At 34.2% G+C, this 14,687-nt stretch overlaps 1 protein-coding gene across 5 annotated transcripts in view; it reads right to left on the reverse strand.

Annotated features, from left to right (window-relative positions):
* Positions 1 to 239: 239 nt before the first annotated feature.
* lepr (leptin receptor) overlaps positions 240 to 14,687 on the reverse strand; it is a 49,383-nt gene continuing 34,935 nt past the window's right edge. For 4 of the 5 annotated variants that reach the window (XM_067373048.1, XM_067373049.1, XM_067373045.1 and 1 more), the window contains exons 9-20: positions 13,476 to 13,745; positions 13,283 to 13,388; positions 12,969 to 13,195; positions 12,429 to 12,580; positions 11,921 to 12,074; positions 8,111 to 8,193; positions 7,783 to 7,999; positions 7,196 to 7,399; positions 7,000 to 7,077; positions 5,650 to 5,743; positions 3,171 to 3,246; positions 240 to 2,827 (exon numbers count right to left, since the gene is read on the reverse strand). In XM_067373048.1, coding sequence (XP_067229149.1) covers positions 2,078 to 2,827; positions 3,171 to 3,246; positions 5,650 to 5,743; positions 7,000 to 7,077; positions 7,196 to 7,399; positions 7,783 to 7,999; positions 8,111 to 8,193; positions 11,921 to 12,074; positions 12,429 to 12,580; positions 12,969 to 13,195; positions 13,283 to 13,388; positions 13,476 to 13,745 — 2,411 coding nt within the window. In that variant the 3' untranslated portion in view covers positions 240 to 2,077. The remainder of the gene's footprint in view (positions 2,828 to 3,170; positions 3,247 to 5,649; positions 5,744 to 6,999; positions 7,078 to 7,195; positions 7,400 to 7,782; positions 8,000 to 8,110; positions 8,194 to 11,920; positions 12,075 to 12,428; positions 12,581 to 12,968; positions 13,196 to 13,282; positions 13,389 to 13,475; positions 13,746 to 14,687) is intronic. The other variant, XM_067373050.1, reaches the window with a different exon arrangement.

Genomic DNA, 14,687 nt, shown 5'->3' on the forward strand with positions numbered 1-14,687 from the left:
AACTCGGAACTTGCATAGAAATACAATAATCCTCTTTTTATTTATTTTCTTAAATATTTATTTCTCAGTCATCTAATCTAATGGTATTCTCAAGGCAAACACATATTCACTATTATATGCGCCAGGCATAGTTATTGTAAACGGATAGATGGATAAAAGCTTTATTTCTTAACACAATATGTAGCAATGTTGTAACTAATGAAACAGAAGTAAACAAATAACATGTGACCATAGCTGCAATAAATAGTTTATTCTGACCAGAAAAATAGACAAGAAATACGTGTATACTGTACACACATTCTTACTGATTGACATATATTTAACCAGTTTTATTGAGTTACATTCAACCCTCATTTCATCAAAAACGACCATACACTTTAATTAGATGACATTTTGTAGACTCAAAATATTTGAGTTTCCAAAGAACACAGACCTCACTAACAAAATATACATTCATATTGAATGAATAAGCCCAATGTAAATGCAGACATGAGAAGCTAATTCTTCACAAAGCTGATATTTAGATGGACGGCTCTTAAAAAGTCTCTTCACTTATAAGCTGGACTTAATGAAGCACCTGAAATGCACAAACAGCCACTAAAGCGTGACTGTGACCACCACACTGAGAGAGTAAATTAAGTCCCTTCTTCGGTCTCTTCCTTCTAAAGCACTTCATTCCAGTTAATGTGGTCTTTATATGATTTTACTTCAGCCTTCAAACACTTAACGAAATGTTTGGTGTGATGAAGGTGGAAAGCAGCGAGTTCCTGCAATGACAGGCCGATCATCAACCCATCAGAGACATTCAGAGAATAAACTGTGCTTGGATGCCCTTATCAACTGAGCTTGGGAAATCTGGCTGTAATCCGTAAAATGTATATTAGAGGTGAATCATCTGAAACACTCAGCTGGTAGGAGGTGAAAACTGATAATGTTTTGGTTGTTTTACTCAAGATAGATGAAAATAGGGCATATTGGTGGAAAGTAGGGCTGCACGATTAATGGGAAAAAAAACAAAATCGCAATACGCCTTAGTACGATTATCAAATCTGAGAGGCTGTGATTTAATGAAATAAATATATGCACTGCATGTTTCAGAGTGAAGCGCCAGACTGTGTTCTTTTACACACAAGCAGCTCATGATTTGATGGTTTCATTGTGTTTCAGTAAATGCTGCGCCATACAATCTCTGCATTTGCTCTGTGTTTGGTTTTCTTCTTAACATGTGTTGTGTAAAAACGCAGCATGCCAACCATCTTCCCAAACTTGTAATGAAAAGCCAACTGTTGTCAACAAAAGAGAAGCTTCAAGGGCTCTGTGCAGTTTTCCCAGTAGCTGATGATTTCATTTTTGAAAATGAAGAAATTAAGACAGCCATTAATAATATTAGAAATGTAATTTGACAGTTGTACTGTAAAATATTACTATTATATTTATTCTTTCTTTATTTTACAGTGAAATATTACAATAATTCTTATTTTTTCTTTAATATTTTTCATTTATAATAATCTTAATAAAAATGTTAATAAGAAGTATAATTTTATAGTAATATTGTATTTTTTAGTCATACTGTATAATCACATTTTTAGCCAAAAAAACTTCAAGCTTTAATTTTATCAGAAAAATCGCAAATAGATTCCCCCCCACCTCCAAATCGTGCAGCCTGGAGCTTTTAAAAAAATAATAATAATTTTTCCCCCGGTTTCACAGACAAGGCTGAAGTCTAGTCCTAGACTAAAATGCATGTTTGAGCTGTTTTAACTGAAAGCAACTTGCAATGACACATCTTAAAATACGTCAGTGTCATTGTTTTCTCTCAAGATGTGCACCAGTCACGTTTTTAAAAGCTACTTAAATGTCCTAATTGAACTAAGCCCTACTCCTGTGTTAATCTAAGCCCTGTCTGTGAAACCAGACCTTTTAATAGCAGTCAAAATTTTGATTTTTTTTTTTTTTTTATCAGGAAATTTTTTCCTCAAATCCTGCAGCTCAAGTCACTGAGGCATTTTATGGACTTTCATCCAGTGAAGAATAACATTATCGCACATTACCACCAGGTGGTGCTATTCTCATTATTTCAGGGAGGATTAATGCATTCAGTTTGAAACTGAGGCAGATAAAGCGGAATGCTGCGAGATACATTATTGGAATCGACGGCTGTGGAATTTTTGCCTTCCAGAAGAGGCCTGGCATCCACCCTCATTACTATTTCATTCTTATCTTGTGCTTCCTCAACATCCTCTTCTTCTTCCTGCTTCTCCTCTTCATTCATCTCAAGGTAGTAGAGGTCTTTGGCTACACCAGTGCTTTCTGATGCTTCGTAATCTTGTTCTGATGTTTCCGAGAACTCTTCCACGGAGTTATAGGAGCTGGAATGGCGAGGATTGGTGCTGTCAGAGCAAATGTGGTTCTCCAGGTCCCAGAGTCCTCCAGGGAAGGAGCCAGAAATGTCTGAGTTGTTGGCAGAGAAGTTGCCTTCATCACTGGAGCTGCTCAGACTCTCCTGCTGCTTTCGAAGGAGAGCCGGCTGATCGGAGAGGAGAATGGTCGAGTATGTCACTGAGGACTGGCCTGATGTTTCTGGGGTAGCAGCGGCAGTGGAAGCCTCCAGTGATAAAGGTTCAGAGGAGTCTCCCAGACAGGCAGAGTCGGTGTTTGCCTTGTTTCCAGAGTTATAAAGGAGTACTTCATTGTCTTTTTCATGTTCAAGCATGAGAGGATGACATTTCTCGATGATTTCCACTTCACAGATGCTCTCAGAGACCAGCAGCAGAGGACAGGCAGTGAGACCCTCTGAGTGAGGGAACAGGTTCTCTATGGTGTCAATCTGCAAGGAGCAAGAAACAGAAGTGTTGTGGAAATGTGTCAACTGATATTTTGAATGTGAAGCTGTACCTGCAGCATAATTTTTTACACAAATTTCAGGGATAAGTGTTTATATTATATATATATAATTATATATATCTGTTTTTTCTGGCCTTGATTACATGTCTGAAATATGTATGTAAGCATTCAAATGTCAATAAAATAAAAAGATAAATTGCTTATATTTTCATTTATTAATTAAACAATGGTCCAATACAAACAATGGTCTTCTATTTTTACTCTGATTGATTAAGCCGTTCAAATACATGGATGCAATTTTTTCTGTGAAAGTTGGTCACACTGACCTGCCTGAAGTCCATTCCTTTGGCCCAGGAGCATTTGTTGGGATTTGGAACATCCTTCCACATGAGTTTTCTCATCCTGTAAGATAATGGATTATAGAACAGTTAATTTGAGCAGGACGTCATTGTACTAAATAGTCTTTTTTTATCAAAAGTTTTTTTGTTTGTTTTTTTTGAAAAAGGCTTTTATTTAGCAGGGATGCATTAAATTGATCAAAAGTGACAGTAAATACATCTATAATGTTACAAAAATGTTTCCAATATTGGTAATAAAAAGAAACATTTCTTGAGCATCAAATCAGCATATTTGAATGATTTCTGAAGAATCATGTGATACTGAAGACTATAATGTCAGTTTACATTTTAAAATAAAAAATTAAAACAATTATATTTTAAACAGTATTTTACAATATTACTGTATTTTTGATCAAACAAATGTAGCCTTGGTGAAAAAACTTTCAAAAGACATTCAAAAACATTCAATAATTTTACTGACTGAAAAAACAGTTTAATGTGATGCACTTCTGCCACTCCTTAAACAGGCTAAATAGGAATGTTCCTTTTGTGGTACACATAGTCACAACATTATCATGGAATCAAGTCTAAGCAGATGAGCAATAATATGATTTTTTTAGTTACCTTGGTAATTATCTCTGGCAGAACTTGTGAAATATTTACCCTCAAACAAACTATACCATTGCTAAGAATGATCACTACAGCAATTTAAGGAAATTACAGTCCTTATTTACACTGTAAATCCATTTATGTATTTTATGTCTGACATTCAATACAACCAAAACAAAATCCCATACAAATCAGCTTACAATGCCTCACTTTAATTCAAACTTGTCTTACAAAAACAATATACACTGTAGCTTCCAAAAACATCTTAAATTTTTTATTATGTTCTTCTGCTAGAGTAAAGGTAACCTACATCTATAAACAAACGACCTATGATTTTGTAATTGATTTGACTGTTTTTCAAGGATTTTTCTTTCAGGACAGTTTTTTAGCCTTATTTAACCATTATCCATTGGTGAATAGAGCAGCAGAGCAAAAAACTGAGTGTTGCATTAAAGTCGGGGCTATAATAACATGATATGTGTATTTGTGCATTTACAGTACATACTTTGTTGCACTGCAAAGCAATTAAATGCTTATTATTGTGTCATATACTTGCACATAATAAATTATCCTTTAATTCATTTTAATGTGAACAAAACATTTATCTAACCTTTAAGCTTTTTAACTTCAGCTTTGGTATTAAGTTAATACATTTTGGTTTAACAAATATTTTAGGGCTGTCAATTGTTTAACATTTTTGATCTAATTACTTACATGATGTGCCGATTAATTTATTGAATTAATTGCAAATTAATCACACATCATATTTGTCAGAGAAATTACCCCCAAAAGATCATTTAAAGTCATTATTGTGTTAAATGAGAAAAAAGCAAAAAGTAGCTTTAGAAAGAAATCTTTTATTTGGTTCAACATAGAATTTATTACACAAACTTTTAGGCTATAAAGACCTCTTTTTTTTTCAGAAGCTGCATCTGAATTGGTATTTAGATATATTTACAGACTAAAACAGTTTGGTTAACAACATATATCTTATTTACATACAGGTCATACAGGTTTGAACATGAGTTGTTTAAATGTAAATTTAAACTGAATTTAAACATTTTTGGGCAAACTAATCCCAAAATATGAAATTATCTTTTTTTTTTTATTAAACAATCTAAATAAGAAACTAAAACTGCCAGTTGGTGGCGGTAAATGTCTAAATGAGCAAGTCATTGAGTTATTCATTCATTTGATTAATTCAGGAATGAAGTAAATTGCTCTCTATGAATGGGCCATTCAATCATTAGTACACCCGAATGAAACGCTGATTCATTCAGAAACGTAACACTGCTGTGTGTTGCTCAGAGACGCACAACAGTTTTGCTCTGGCATTACAGGTAATATTTTCATTGGAAAAATTGAGCACAATAACTTATTTTTGATTGAACTGTTGTATAAAATCAATATAACATCTGCACTTATTTGGGACAAAACCAGCACTTATGATATTGATTAACTATATCAGGTGATATAAAATGAGAGAAAAAAATCATACAGTTTTTAGGGGCATTCTCACTGCATTCTATAGGCTACATCACACAGTGATTTGTTTCCCTGCTTCATATGTTCCTCACCAATCAACTGTATAAAATATAAGATGACCTACTTAGGTCTGTGGCAGGGTGGGTGCATTAAATCATTTTATTTTTATTATTTTTCCATAACGAGTTAAACGCTAATTAAATTAAAGCGTCAAATCGACAGCCCTAGATTATTTTAATCGTTATTATTTTAATGAGTTTGAGATGTTTGGCAGACCCCTGCAGTTCCTCACTGGGCACTCTAGTCGCAGACAAAACCTATGATACTGTAAATATCTTTATCTTGACCATGAGAAGATAGTTGTAGGTCTTACTGGTTTTGTGACATCATAAGTGTGACAAACAGCACCACTGACAGGAACGCAATGATCAGTAGCAGTATGTACGCTGCAGGATCGCTCCTAGTAGCTGGATGATAAAACAAAAGACAAATATTTGATTTAAACATCTTTTGCTCAAATCAATATGATTTTCAAATATTTTCTGTAGATTAACTTTTTTTAAGACAGCAATTTATATAATGTGAACACAACTATCAGTCAATAAATTAAAGGTGCCATCGAATTAAAATTTTTATTTATCTTGGCATAGTTAAATAACAAGAGTTCAGTACATGGAAATGACATACAGTGAGTCTCAAACTCCATTGTTTCCTCCTTCTTATATAAATCTCATTTGTTTAAAAGACCTCCGAAGAACAGGCGAATCTCAACATAACACCGACTGTTATGTAACAGTCGGGATCATTAATATGTAATATTTGCATATGCCAGCCCATGATCGAGGCATTACACAAGGGCAGCCAGTATTAATGTCTGGATCTGTGCACAGCTGAATCATCAGACTAGGTAACCAAGCAAGAACAATAGCGAAAAATGGCAGATGGAGCAATAATAACTGACATGATCCATGATATCATGGTATTTTTAGTGATATTTGTAAATTGTCTTTCTAAATGTTTCGTTAGCATGTTGCTAATGTACTGTTAAATGCAGTTAAAGTTACCATCGTTTATTACTGTATTCACGGAGAAAAGAGAGCCGTCGCTATTTTCATTTTTAAACACTTGCAGTCTGTATAATGCATAAACACATCTTCATTCTTTATAAATCTCTCCAACAGTGTGTAATGTTAGCTTTAGCCACGCAGCATAGCCTCAAACTCATTCAGAATCAAATGTAAACATCCAAATAAATGCAATACTCACATAATCCGACGCATGCATGCAGTACGCATGACGAACACTTTGTAAAGATCCATTTTGAGGGTTATATTAGCTGTGTAAACTTTGTTTATGCACTGTTTAAGGCAAGCACGAGCTCCGGGGGCGGAGAGCGAGAGCATTTAAAGGGGCCGCAGCCTGAATCGGAGCATTTCTAATTATGCCCCAAAATAGGCAGTTAAAAAAAATAATAAAAAACATCTATGGGGTATTTTGAGCTGAAACTTCACAGACACATTCAGGGGACACCTTAGACTTATATTACATCTTTTGAAAAAAACGTTCGATGGCACCTTTAATATTTTAGATGATACTGCAATGTATCATCAACCAGGGTCCACTTACCAAACACCAAAAATGTGTGTACAAAATGGCTTCGGTTAGTTAATTAATTACATGATGACGTCAATGCATTAGTTAATGTCACTGCTGTAAAACCCACCTGTGTATCGAACCGGCTCCCCCTCACCATCCGCAAACACTGGATACAATGTGAACTCCTCTGAGCCATAAAAACGACCTGTACAAAACAAAAGATTATTTATACTGCTAAGGATAAACTCTTTTTCATATTCTTATATGAAAATCAGTAGAAATAATGAGAATGTTTTGTTATAATATCAACAAAAATAACATACGGCAAAGAGAGAGATCCCTCGATGCGGACTGAACTCTGACCCACTGTAGCCTCTCAGTTAGAGACACGTCTTGTTCAGGGTCTTTGTTCAGGTCTAACCATTCAATGACAAATGACTGAGGTACCAGTTGATCAGATAACAGGCTCCAGGAGAGATGCACACAGCTGGCATTTGCAACTCCGCTGAATGAATGTACACATTGTCCTAAAGAAGAAGGACAGTAATTCAAAAAAAGGGGAATCTTCATTATTTTTATGTGCAGGAACAGATAAGAAGCAGGAACAAAATATCAGAGTACCCTATTATCTTTCATTGTATATATGTAATAACTAATCCAAATCTTCTCCCCCCAACAACCCTTTCACCGACAAAACAACATCAAGCTTTTATCAAAACAATTACCCATAAAATTTAGGGCCGGATGAATTAAAACCCCAACCTTAGGCACATAAATAGACACATATTTCATTTGAAGGCTTACAAAACTGCTTGGCTATCAAATGAAAGAAACATTGTAAATTAATTAGACTGAATGTGAAAGAATTTTGTGTGATGTTACAGGAAAGGTATGAAGCATGTCAGCTCACGTTTCGGTTGATGTAACAGCGTCATGTTGCTATTCCGTGTAGAGATGCCCAAAGTGTTGCGAGACATTACGGTGACTAGGTGTGCTTCCTTTCTCCACTGGAATGAGTGAAACTGAGCCAAGGTTGTTTCATTTGACCACACGGCTCCCCCTGAGGCCTGGTGTTTAATCACGAGACCCTCCACACAACTATATGGATCTCCTGCTAGGACAGGCTGCTAAAATTGACATAAAAAAAACAAAAAACATTCAAGCTCAAACACAGCAGGCCTTTTATATCACAATCCTTTTTCTGCTAAAGCAAGTCATTGAAGTCAATCTTTACCAACCTTAAAGATCAGTGTGACATTTGTCACACTCCTAACAGGATCCTCTTGTATAATGCGCCAGAAGTCTGGTCCCATCTCTGGCGCTGAAATGACAAGGCAATACAGTCATGATTATTTCCAGGACACTATATCTCATGTTCAAAAAGGTAAATTAAAGCTGAAATAGAGTGTGGTCTTTTTAAAAGACCAAGTCTCATTGTGTCTCATTTTATTTTTGGTGTTTTGCTCTTTTTACTACGGAGAAAAGTAAAAGGGGATGGGGAGACTATTGAAGAATTAGAGGGTAATGGTAAAGGTTGGGGTTTAAAAGTTTTTGTTTAAAAGAAGTCTCCTATGCTCAGCAGGGCTGCATTTACTTGACCAAATTTACAGGAAACAGGAATATTGTGATATACAAAAATGTTAAATAACATTTTTATTTTAATATAGTTTAAAATAAAATGTATTCCTGTGGTGGCAAAGGTGAATTATCAGCATCACTACTCCAGTCTTCAGTGTCACATGATCCTTCAGAAAACATTCTAATATGCTGATTTGGTGCTCAACAAATATTATTATTAATGTTGAAAACAGCTGTGCTGCTTAATATTCAGGTGGAAATGGTGACTTTTTTTTAGCATTTATTTGAAATAGAAATCTTTTGTAACATTATAAAAAAACATTTACAAACATTAAAAATATATATATTTACTTATCTCAAGCTTTTGTACTGTAGCGTACATAGGCTTGACTCAAAAAATACATTTCAAATTATTTGAAAATTAATATTTAAATTACAAACCAGTGGAAAAAAAATACTTGAGAAATGGTCAAAAAAAACAAACATACAAACAAAAACTATTATTTAACCACCTTCAAAAATCCCAAAACATTCCAAACCTAAACAGAACTTCCTAGTCCCTAAGTTATATATGTTATTATATGCTATACATTATAAAATAAATAATAGAAGCATAATAAACTTAAATTAAACTTCATAAAAAGGATGAAACAACTTTTCTGGAAAAAAATATTTTATATCATAATTAGACATTAAATTATTTTAATGACAAGCATTTTCCATTTAGTAAGCAAGTTATTTTTGGACTTTTTGCCTTTACTTGGATAGGACAATCCCAGAAAGACAGGAAACAATTGGAGAGGAGAGAGGGAAATGGGATTGGGAAAGGATCAGCCGAATCGCTGTCACCATACTATACAGGTGCTGGTCTTATAATTAGAATATCATCAAAACGTTGATTTATTTCACTAATTCCATTCAAAAAGTGAAACTTGTATATTATATTCATTCATTACACACAGACTGATATATTTCAAATGTTTATTTCTTTTAATTTTGATGATTATAACTGACAACTAAGGAAAATCAAAACAATTCAGTATCTCAGAAACTATGAATATTACTTAAGACCAATACAAAGAAAGGATTTTTAGAAATCTTGAGAGACTGAGAGATCATTTAAAGGCCTTTGCATGTGTTTTCACCAGGTGTCTTCAATATTGAACCTTTTCACAATATTCACATTTTCTGAGATACTGCATTTGGGATTTTCCTTAGTTGTCAGTTATAATCATCAAAATTAAAAGAAATAAACATTTGAAATATATCAGTCTGTGTGTAATGAATGAATATAATATACAAGTTTCACTTTTTGAATGGAATTAGTGAAATAAATCAACTTTTTGATGATATTCTAATTATATGCAGGCACCTGTATGTCGGAGGTATTCGCTGTCTATGGCTAAGACTGCCAATTTTCTTTTTTCTTTTTGCTAGAAAACTTATCTTATTACAAAATATTTCTGTATTATCTGTCACTAGCATACCTTCTGACTACAAACTTCCAGTTAAGTCTTCTCTTAACTAAGAAAGAATGTATGTCAAATTCCTACAATCCCACACTTACTATAAAAGACAAGAATGACTGTGATTATATCTGAAATGCTGACGGCAATCTGCTATCAATAGTTACTTCTGAAAAATGTCTCAGCATAAGTTCTGGCACCAGGACACACCTCTGCACCAAGATTTTAGACAGGTTCTGTGAAGAGCTGACAAATGGTGTTGCAAGCACATATTGAGCTTCACCTCAGCAGTTGCATTCCAGTTTAGGAATTCACGGTGGGTGATGTGTGGTGCAATTTCCATTAATCCTAATGGATTTTTTATCGTAATTCTGTTCAGTTCAAAACATTTTTAATATGAAGACAAAGCCAATTAATATATGCAGAGCCATTTAAATGATAACCATAACACTGACAAATTAAAGTACTGAGTAAGTTTCATATAATGAAATTTAAGACAATAAAAGACTTTTAAAATAATTTGTTTAATATTTTTGTTGTTATTCTTAAGTGTCGTGAGGGAACGGCGCGAGGCCGGTGATGCAAGTGATAATGGTCTCGCGCCGTTCCCTCGCGGCTCTCGCCTGCCCTGCTCGTCACTTCTTTCCTATGAAGTTCTCAAAAATTACAAAAGTACTCATCATGACTCATATACATACAGATGGCTATTACGAAGCAGGTGTGTGTTCAGAATCACATGGGCTATCAAGGCCAAAATGAAAGAATTGTTTCTTCTGTTTTATCTTTTTAATTGTTTTTAATCTATTTAAATCTTGCCTAACAGTTAGCAGGCTTCAGCTGCACATTCTTTTCAACAGTTCCAGTTTGGTCTTTTTTTAGTTTTTGTTTTATGCTGTTGTAATATATATTGACAAACTACTGTGGGTTTCAACACAAATACTTCATGGCAATATCTAACTTCATAGCATTTTGTCTAAATTCCTTATCTTTAAATGTCAATGATATATGATGAATTTCCCATGTATTTTCCCACTGGAAGATGTCATAACTCAGAATCTTATAGATATCCCAAAGCTATTTAAAATTAAATCTTTCAAAATGTTTTCCTGGACAGGATGATTTCAACAAAAAAAGAATCAAAGCCTTTCATTCCATATATTGTATGTTATACAATAGTGGCCAAAACTGATGTCCGAGGGGATATTTGTTTTTATTGACCCTACAAGTTCGATTAATTATTTTATTATTTTAAATATGAGGGAAGAACAAAACACTAAACTTGGTTATCTGACAAAATTATATAGCAAAAAGGCAAACTATTGCTAAAGGTATTATTTCACCATGCAAAAAAAAAAAAAAAAAAAATATTGCACAGAAAAACAAAACGCTCACAGGAAAAAAACAAACATACATTGACTACAACAAACAAAAGTTGTTTTCTGTTGACTTAATTTTATTGTGATCTCCAAATAACAAAAGTTGTGTTGTCGAGATCCTGACTTAATTTTCTTGTGATCTTCACATAAAAGTTATTTTCTCAAGATCTTGACTTAATTTCCTTCTGATTTCCACACAACAAAATTTGTTTTCTTGGAATCTCAACTTAATTTCTTTGTGATCTCTACATAACAATATTTTTTTCTCGCTTTCAATTCAAAGGTTGTTTTTTCTTGTTTTTCTTGATCTGGAAGTAACAAAAGTAATTTCTTTGACCAGAGACTCAGGCTGAAATAGTTCAGACATTAGAGAAGGAGTACGATAATATCATCGACATTATAGTTGCTCTGAACATATGGTCAATTTCACTGTCAGCCAGCTCGAGGAATGTCTGCATGGTTATAAATGATTTGTGAATGTCCAGTGAAATGGTGAGCAATGTTTTTGTAAGGAAATTGAATTTAACATTAATGGAAAAAAACTATTGTTATGTTGAGATTAGGAGAAAATTAATTTTATGTATGACATAAAATAATAATAGTAACACAACTATTTTGATAACTTTACCTTTCCTGTTATAAACAATCGAAGTGTGACTCCTGCTCCAGTCACTCCAGTATCCAGAGCCATTCAGTCTTCTACAGCGAACTTCTACTTTAAACTGAACACAGGAATCTTCAAGCGGAATCTCTGCCTGTGGTTCCAGAAGAGAACCGATGACCTGTAGAGAAATAACACTCATCTGTAAATGCCACAGAAAATTGCAGACATCATCCCTGAGTACAGAGTGTAACCATCTTCCTTCTGAAATCTATAAAGGATAAATTGAAAATTAATTTCTAAGAAGTTTAGTGGATATAATAAGAGGAACATTTAACTTTGATTTTTTTAATTTAGGATCAGTTTAGCTTATCATTTTAATCAGTTATAGAGATAAACAGATCAGACCACAGTAATTCATTGCCTGCCTTCTGTGATTAAGCACTATGCATGAAGCATTTGCTCAAATATATTTTATTCATCTTTCTGGTTTCATTGTCCACCTGAGACCCCAGCTTTCAGAAACTCTTCCTACCTTCCATTGCGTATTTGCCATCCCACGCAAAGGCACAAAGCGCAGCTCGTACTGCATGTCGTATACAGGTAAATGGGGACGCCTCCACTTTACGCTCAAGGTTTTGTTTGGCAAAGTGATCGCTTCAAGGACTGAGGGAGGAGATGGTTTCACTGGAAAAAACAAAGGAAAATTGTTATAAGTCAGTTTATTGAAAATAAGTCAGTTTACAATGTGAATAGAGTAGCAAGAATGACAGTAAGGACATATACTTTTTTACAAAACAAAAAATACATGTTTTAAATAAATGCTGTTGTTTCTATTCATCAAATAATCCTGAAAAAAATATAATGGTTTCCACAAAAACCCTAAGCAGCACAACCATTTTCAACTGTGTAATAAGAAATGTTACAGAAACACCAAATCAGCATTTTAGAATGATTTCTGAAGAATCATGTGACACTGAAGACTGGAGTATTGGCTGCTGATAATTTAGCTTTGCCATCACAGGAATAAATTGCAGTGTAAAAATAATTAAAAACAGAAAACTTTGGAACTCACCATAATCGATGGGTGCAACATAGACAGGAAACGATCTCACTTTGCCACGCCCTCCTTCCACTTCCAACCAGATTTTGTAGCAAGAGAACAGGCTAAGGTTGCTTAAAGTGCATTCTCTGTGGTCTCCTGGTCCAGATGGGCACTCCTTCACCAAAGACATGTTTTCTTCAACTTCTTCAGTGCCCTCCATCTCTGATATGGTCTCACAATACATTGATGTATATTGTCTATAACAAAAAGTAAGATCATCAGCATCTGTGCAACAAACAATCTGACTGGAATAGAAAACGTATGAGCTATGACTGTGGTCATACCTGTAAAGGAGTCTGACCTGTGCCCAAGCACTTTTATTCCACTCACAGGTCATGGTGTCCACCTCTGAATTCTTGCTCTGGCAGGTAATATTTGCATTGAACATCCCTGTAGAAAAGAGCCCATTTTAAATGTTCTAGCTTTTCAAACAAGCAACTGTCTGGTTAAAGATGTCCTCCATAATTCATAGCGCACCTTCTGTGTATATTTTGGCATAGGCGATGATGCATTTGAACCTCTCTCCCCACAGGTGGCAGCACATCAGAGTATCAAACCCTGGTTCGTCTACTTTCATAGTGACGGCGCTAACCTGATCGTTGATTACACTGTACTGGCTTTCCGGAATCTTCTGCCCGTTCAGCATCCACACAGCTTTACTCGCACTCCAGCTGCGGTTGTGGAATACGGCATAAACCGTTACTTCTGACCCGGGTGTCGTGAAGACTTCAGCAGGGATGTAACTGACTTTGAGGAGCAGAGAAAGATAGAGAAAAATAAAAATTAAAGCAGGCATTTTGAGCAGTACACATACAAATAAATAAACCAAACTTTAGAAAAGTCTACATGTGAGATATAAGTAAAACCAAAAAAACAAAACAAAAAAGAAAAAAATCAACCCATTTTTGTAACATTAATATTTATTCCATTGTGACATTATTTTCATAACAATTAAGCATTTCTTTCAAAATTATGAATATCTTAATGTATCTGAACATCTTACTTAATTTACATTTGTCATTCATTATTATACTTGATTATGATTTTCTTTGGATTCTCAACAGTGTAATACAGTAATGTTTATTGTATTATACAAAAATTACTGTAGTAAAATTTTTGCAGCATAAATTACAGGCAAAACAAATTTAAAACTTTACAACTGAACTATAATACAATCATCATCATCATATAAATATACATTTTGCATTACAGTAACAATATTTATGCTTAATTTCCAAGAAATTAAAGGGTTAGTTCACCCAAAAATTCTGTCATTAATTACTCACCCTCATGTCGTTCCAAACCCGCAAGACCTTCATGTTCAGAACACAAATTAAGATATTTTTGATGAAATCCGAGAGGTATATGACTCGTCCGTAGACAGCAATATAACAACCACTTTCAAGGTCAAGAAAAGTACTAAAGACATCATTAAAATAGTCCATGTGACTGCAGTGCTTCAACCTTAATTTTATGCAGCGACGAGAGAATAATTTTTGTGCGCTTCCAGGTTCTACACCAGAATGCCAACTTAGTACTGACTGACGCTGTTCACATGAGCAGCACAATGCATGCGTGTGATGCTGACGCAGGAGCCGGCCAACATGCATAATACCTAATAATAATATAATTAACATAATATAATATAATATAATATAATATAATATAATATAATATAATATAATATAA

Source organism: Chanodichthys erythropterus, chromosome 21 (assembly GCF_024489055.1).
Source record: "Chanodichthys erythropterus isolate Z2021 chromosome 21, ASM2448905v1, whole genome shotgun sequence".
NCBI lineage: Eukaryota > Metazoa > Chordata > Actinopteri > Cypriniformes > Xenocyprididae > Chanodichthys > Chanodichthys erythropterus.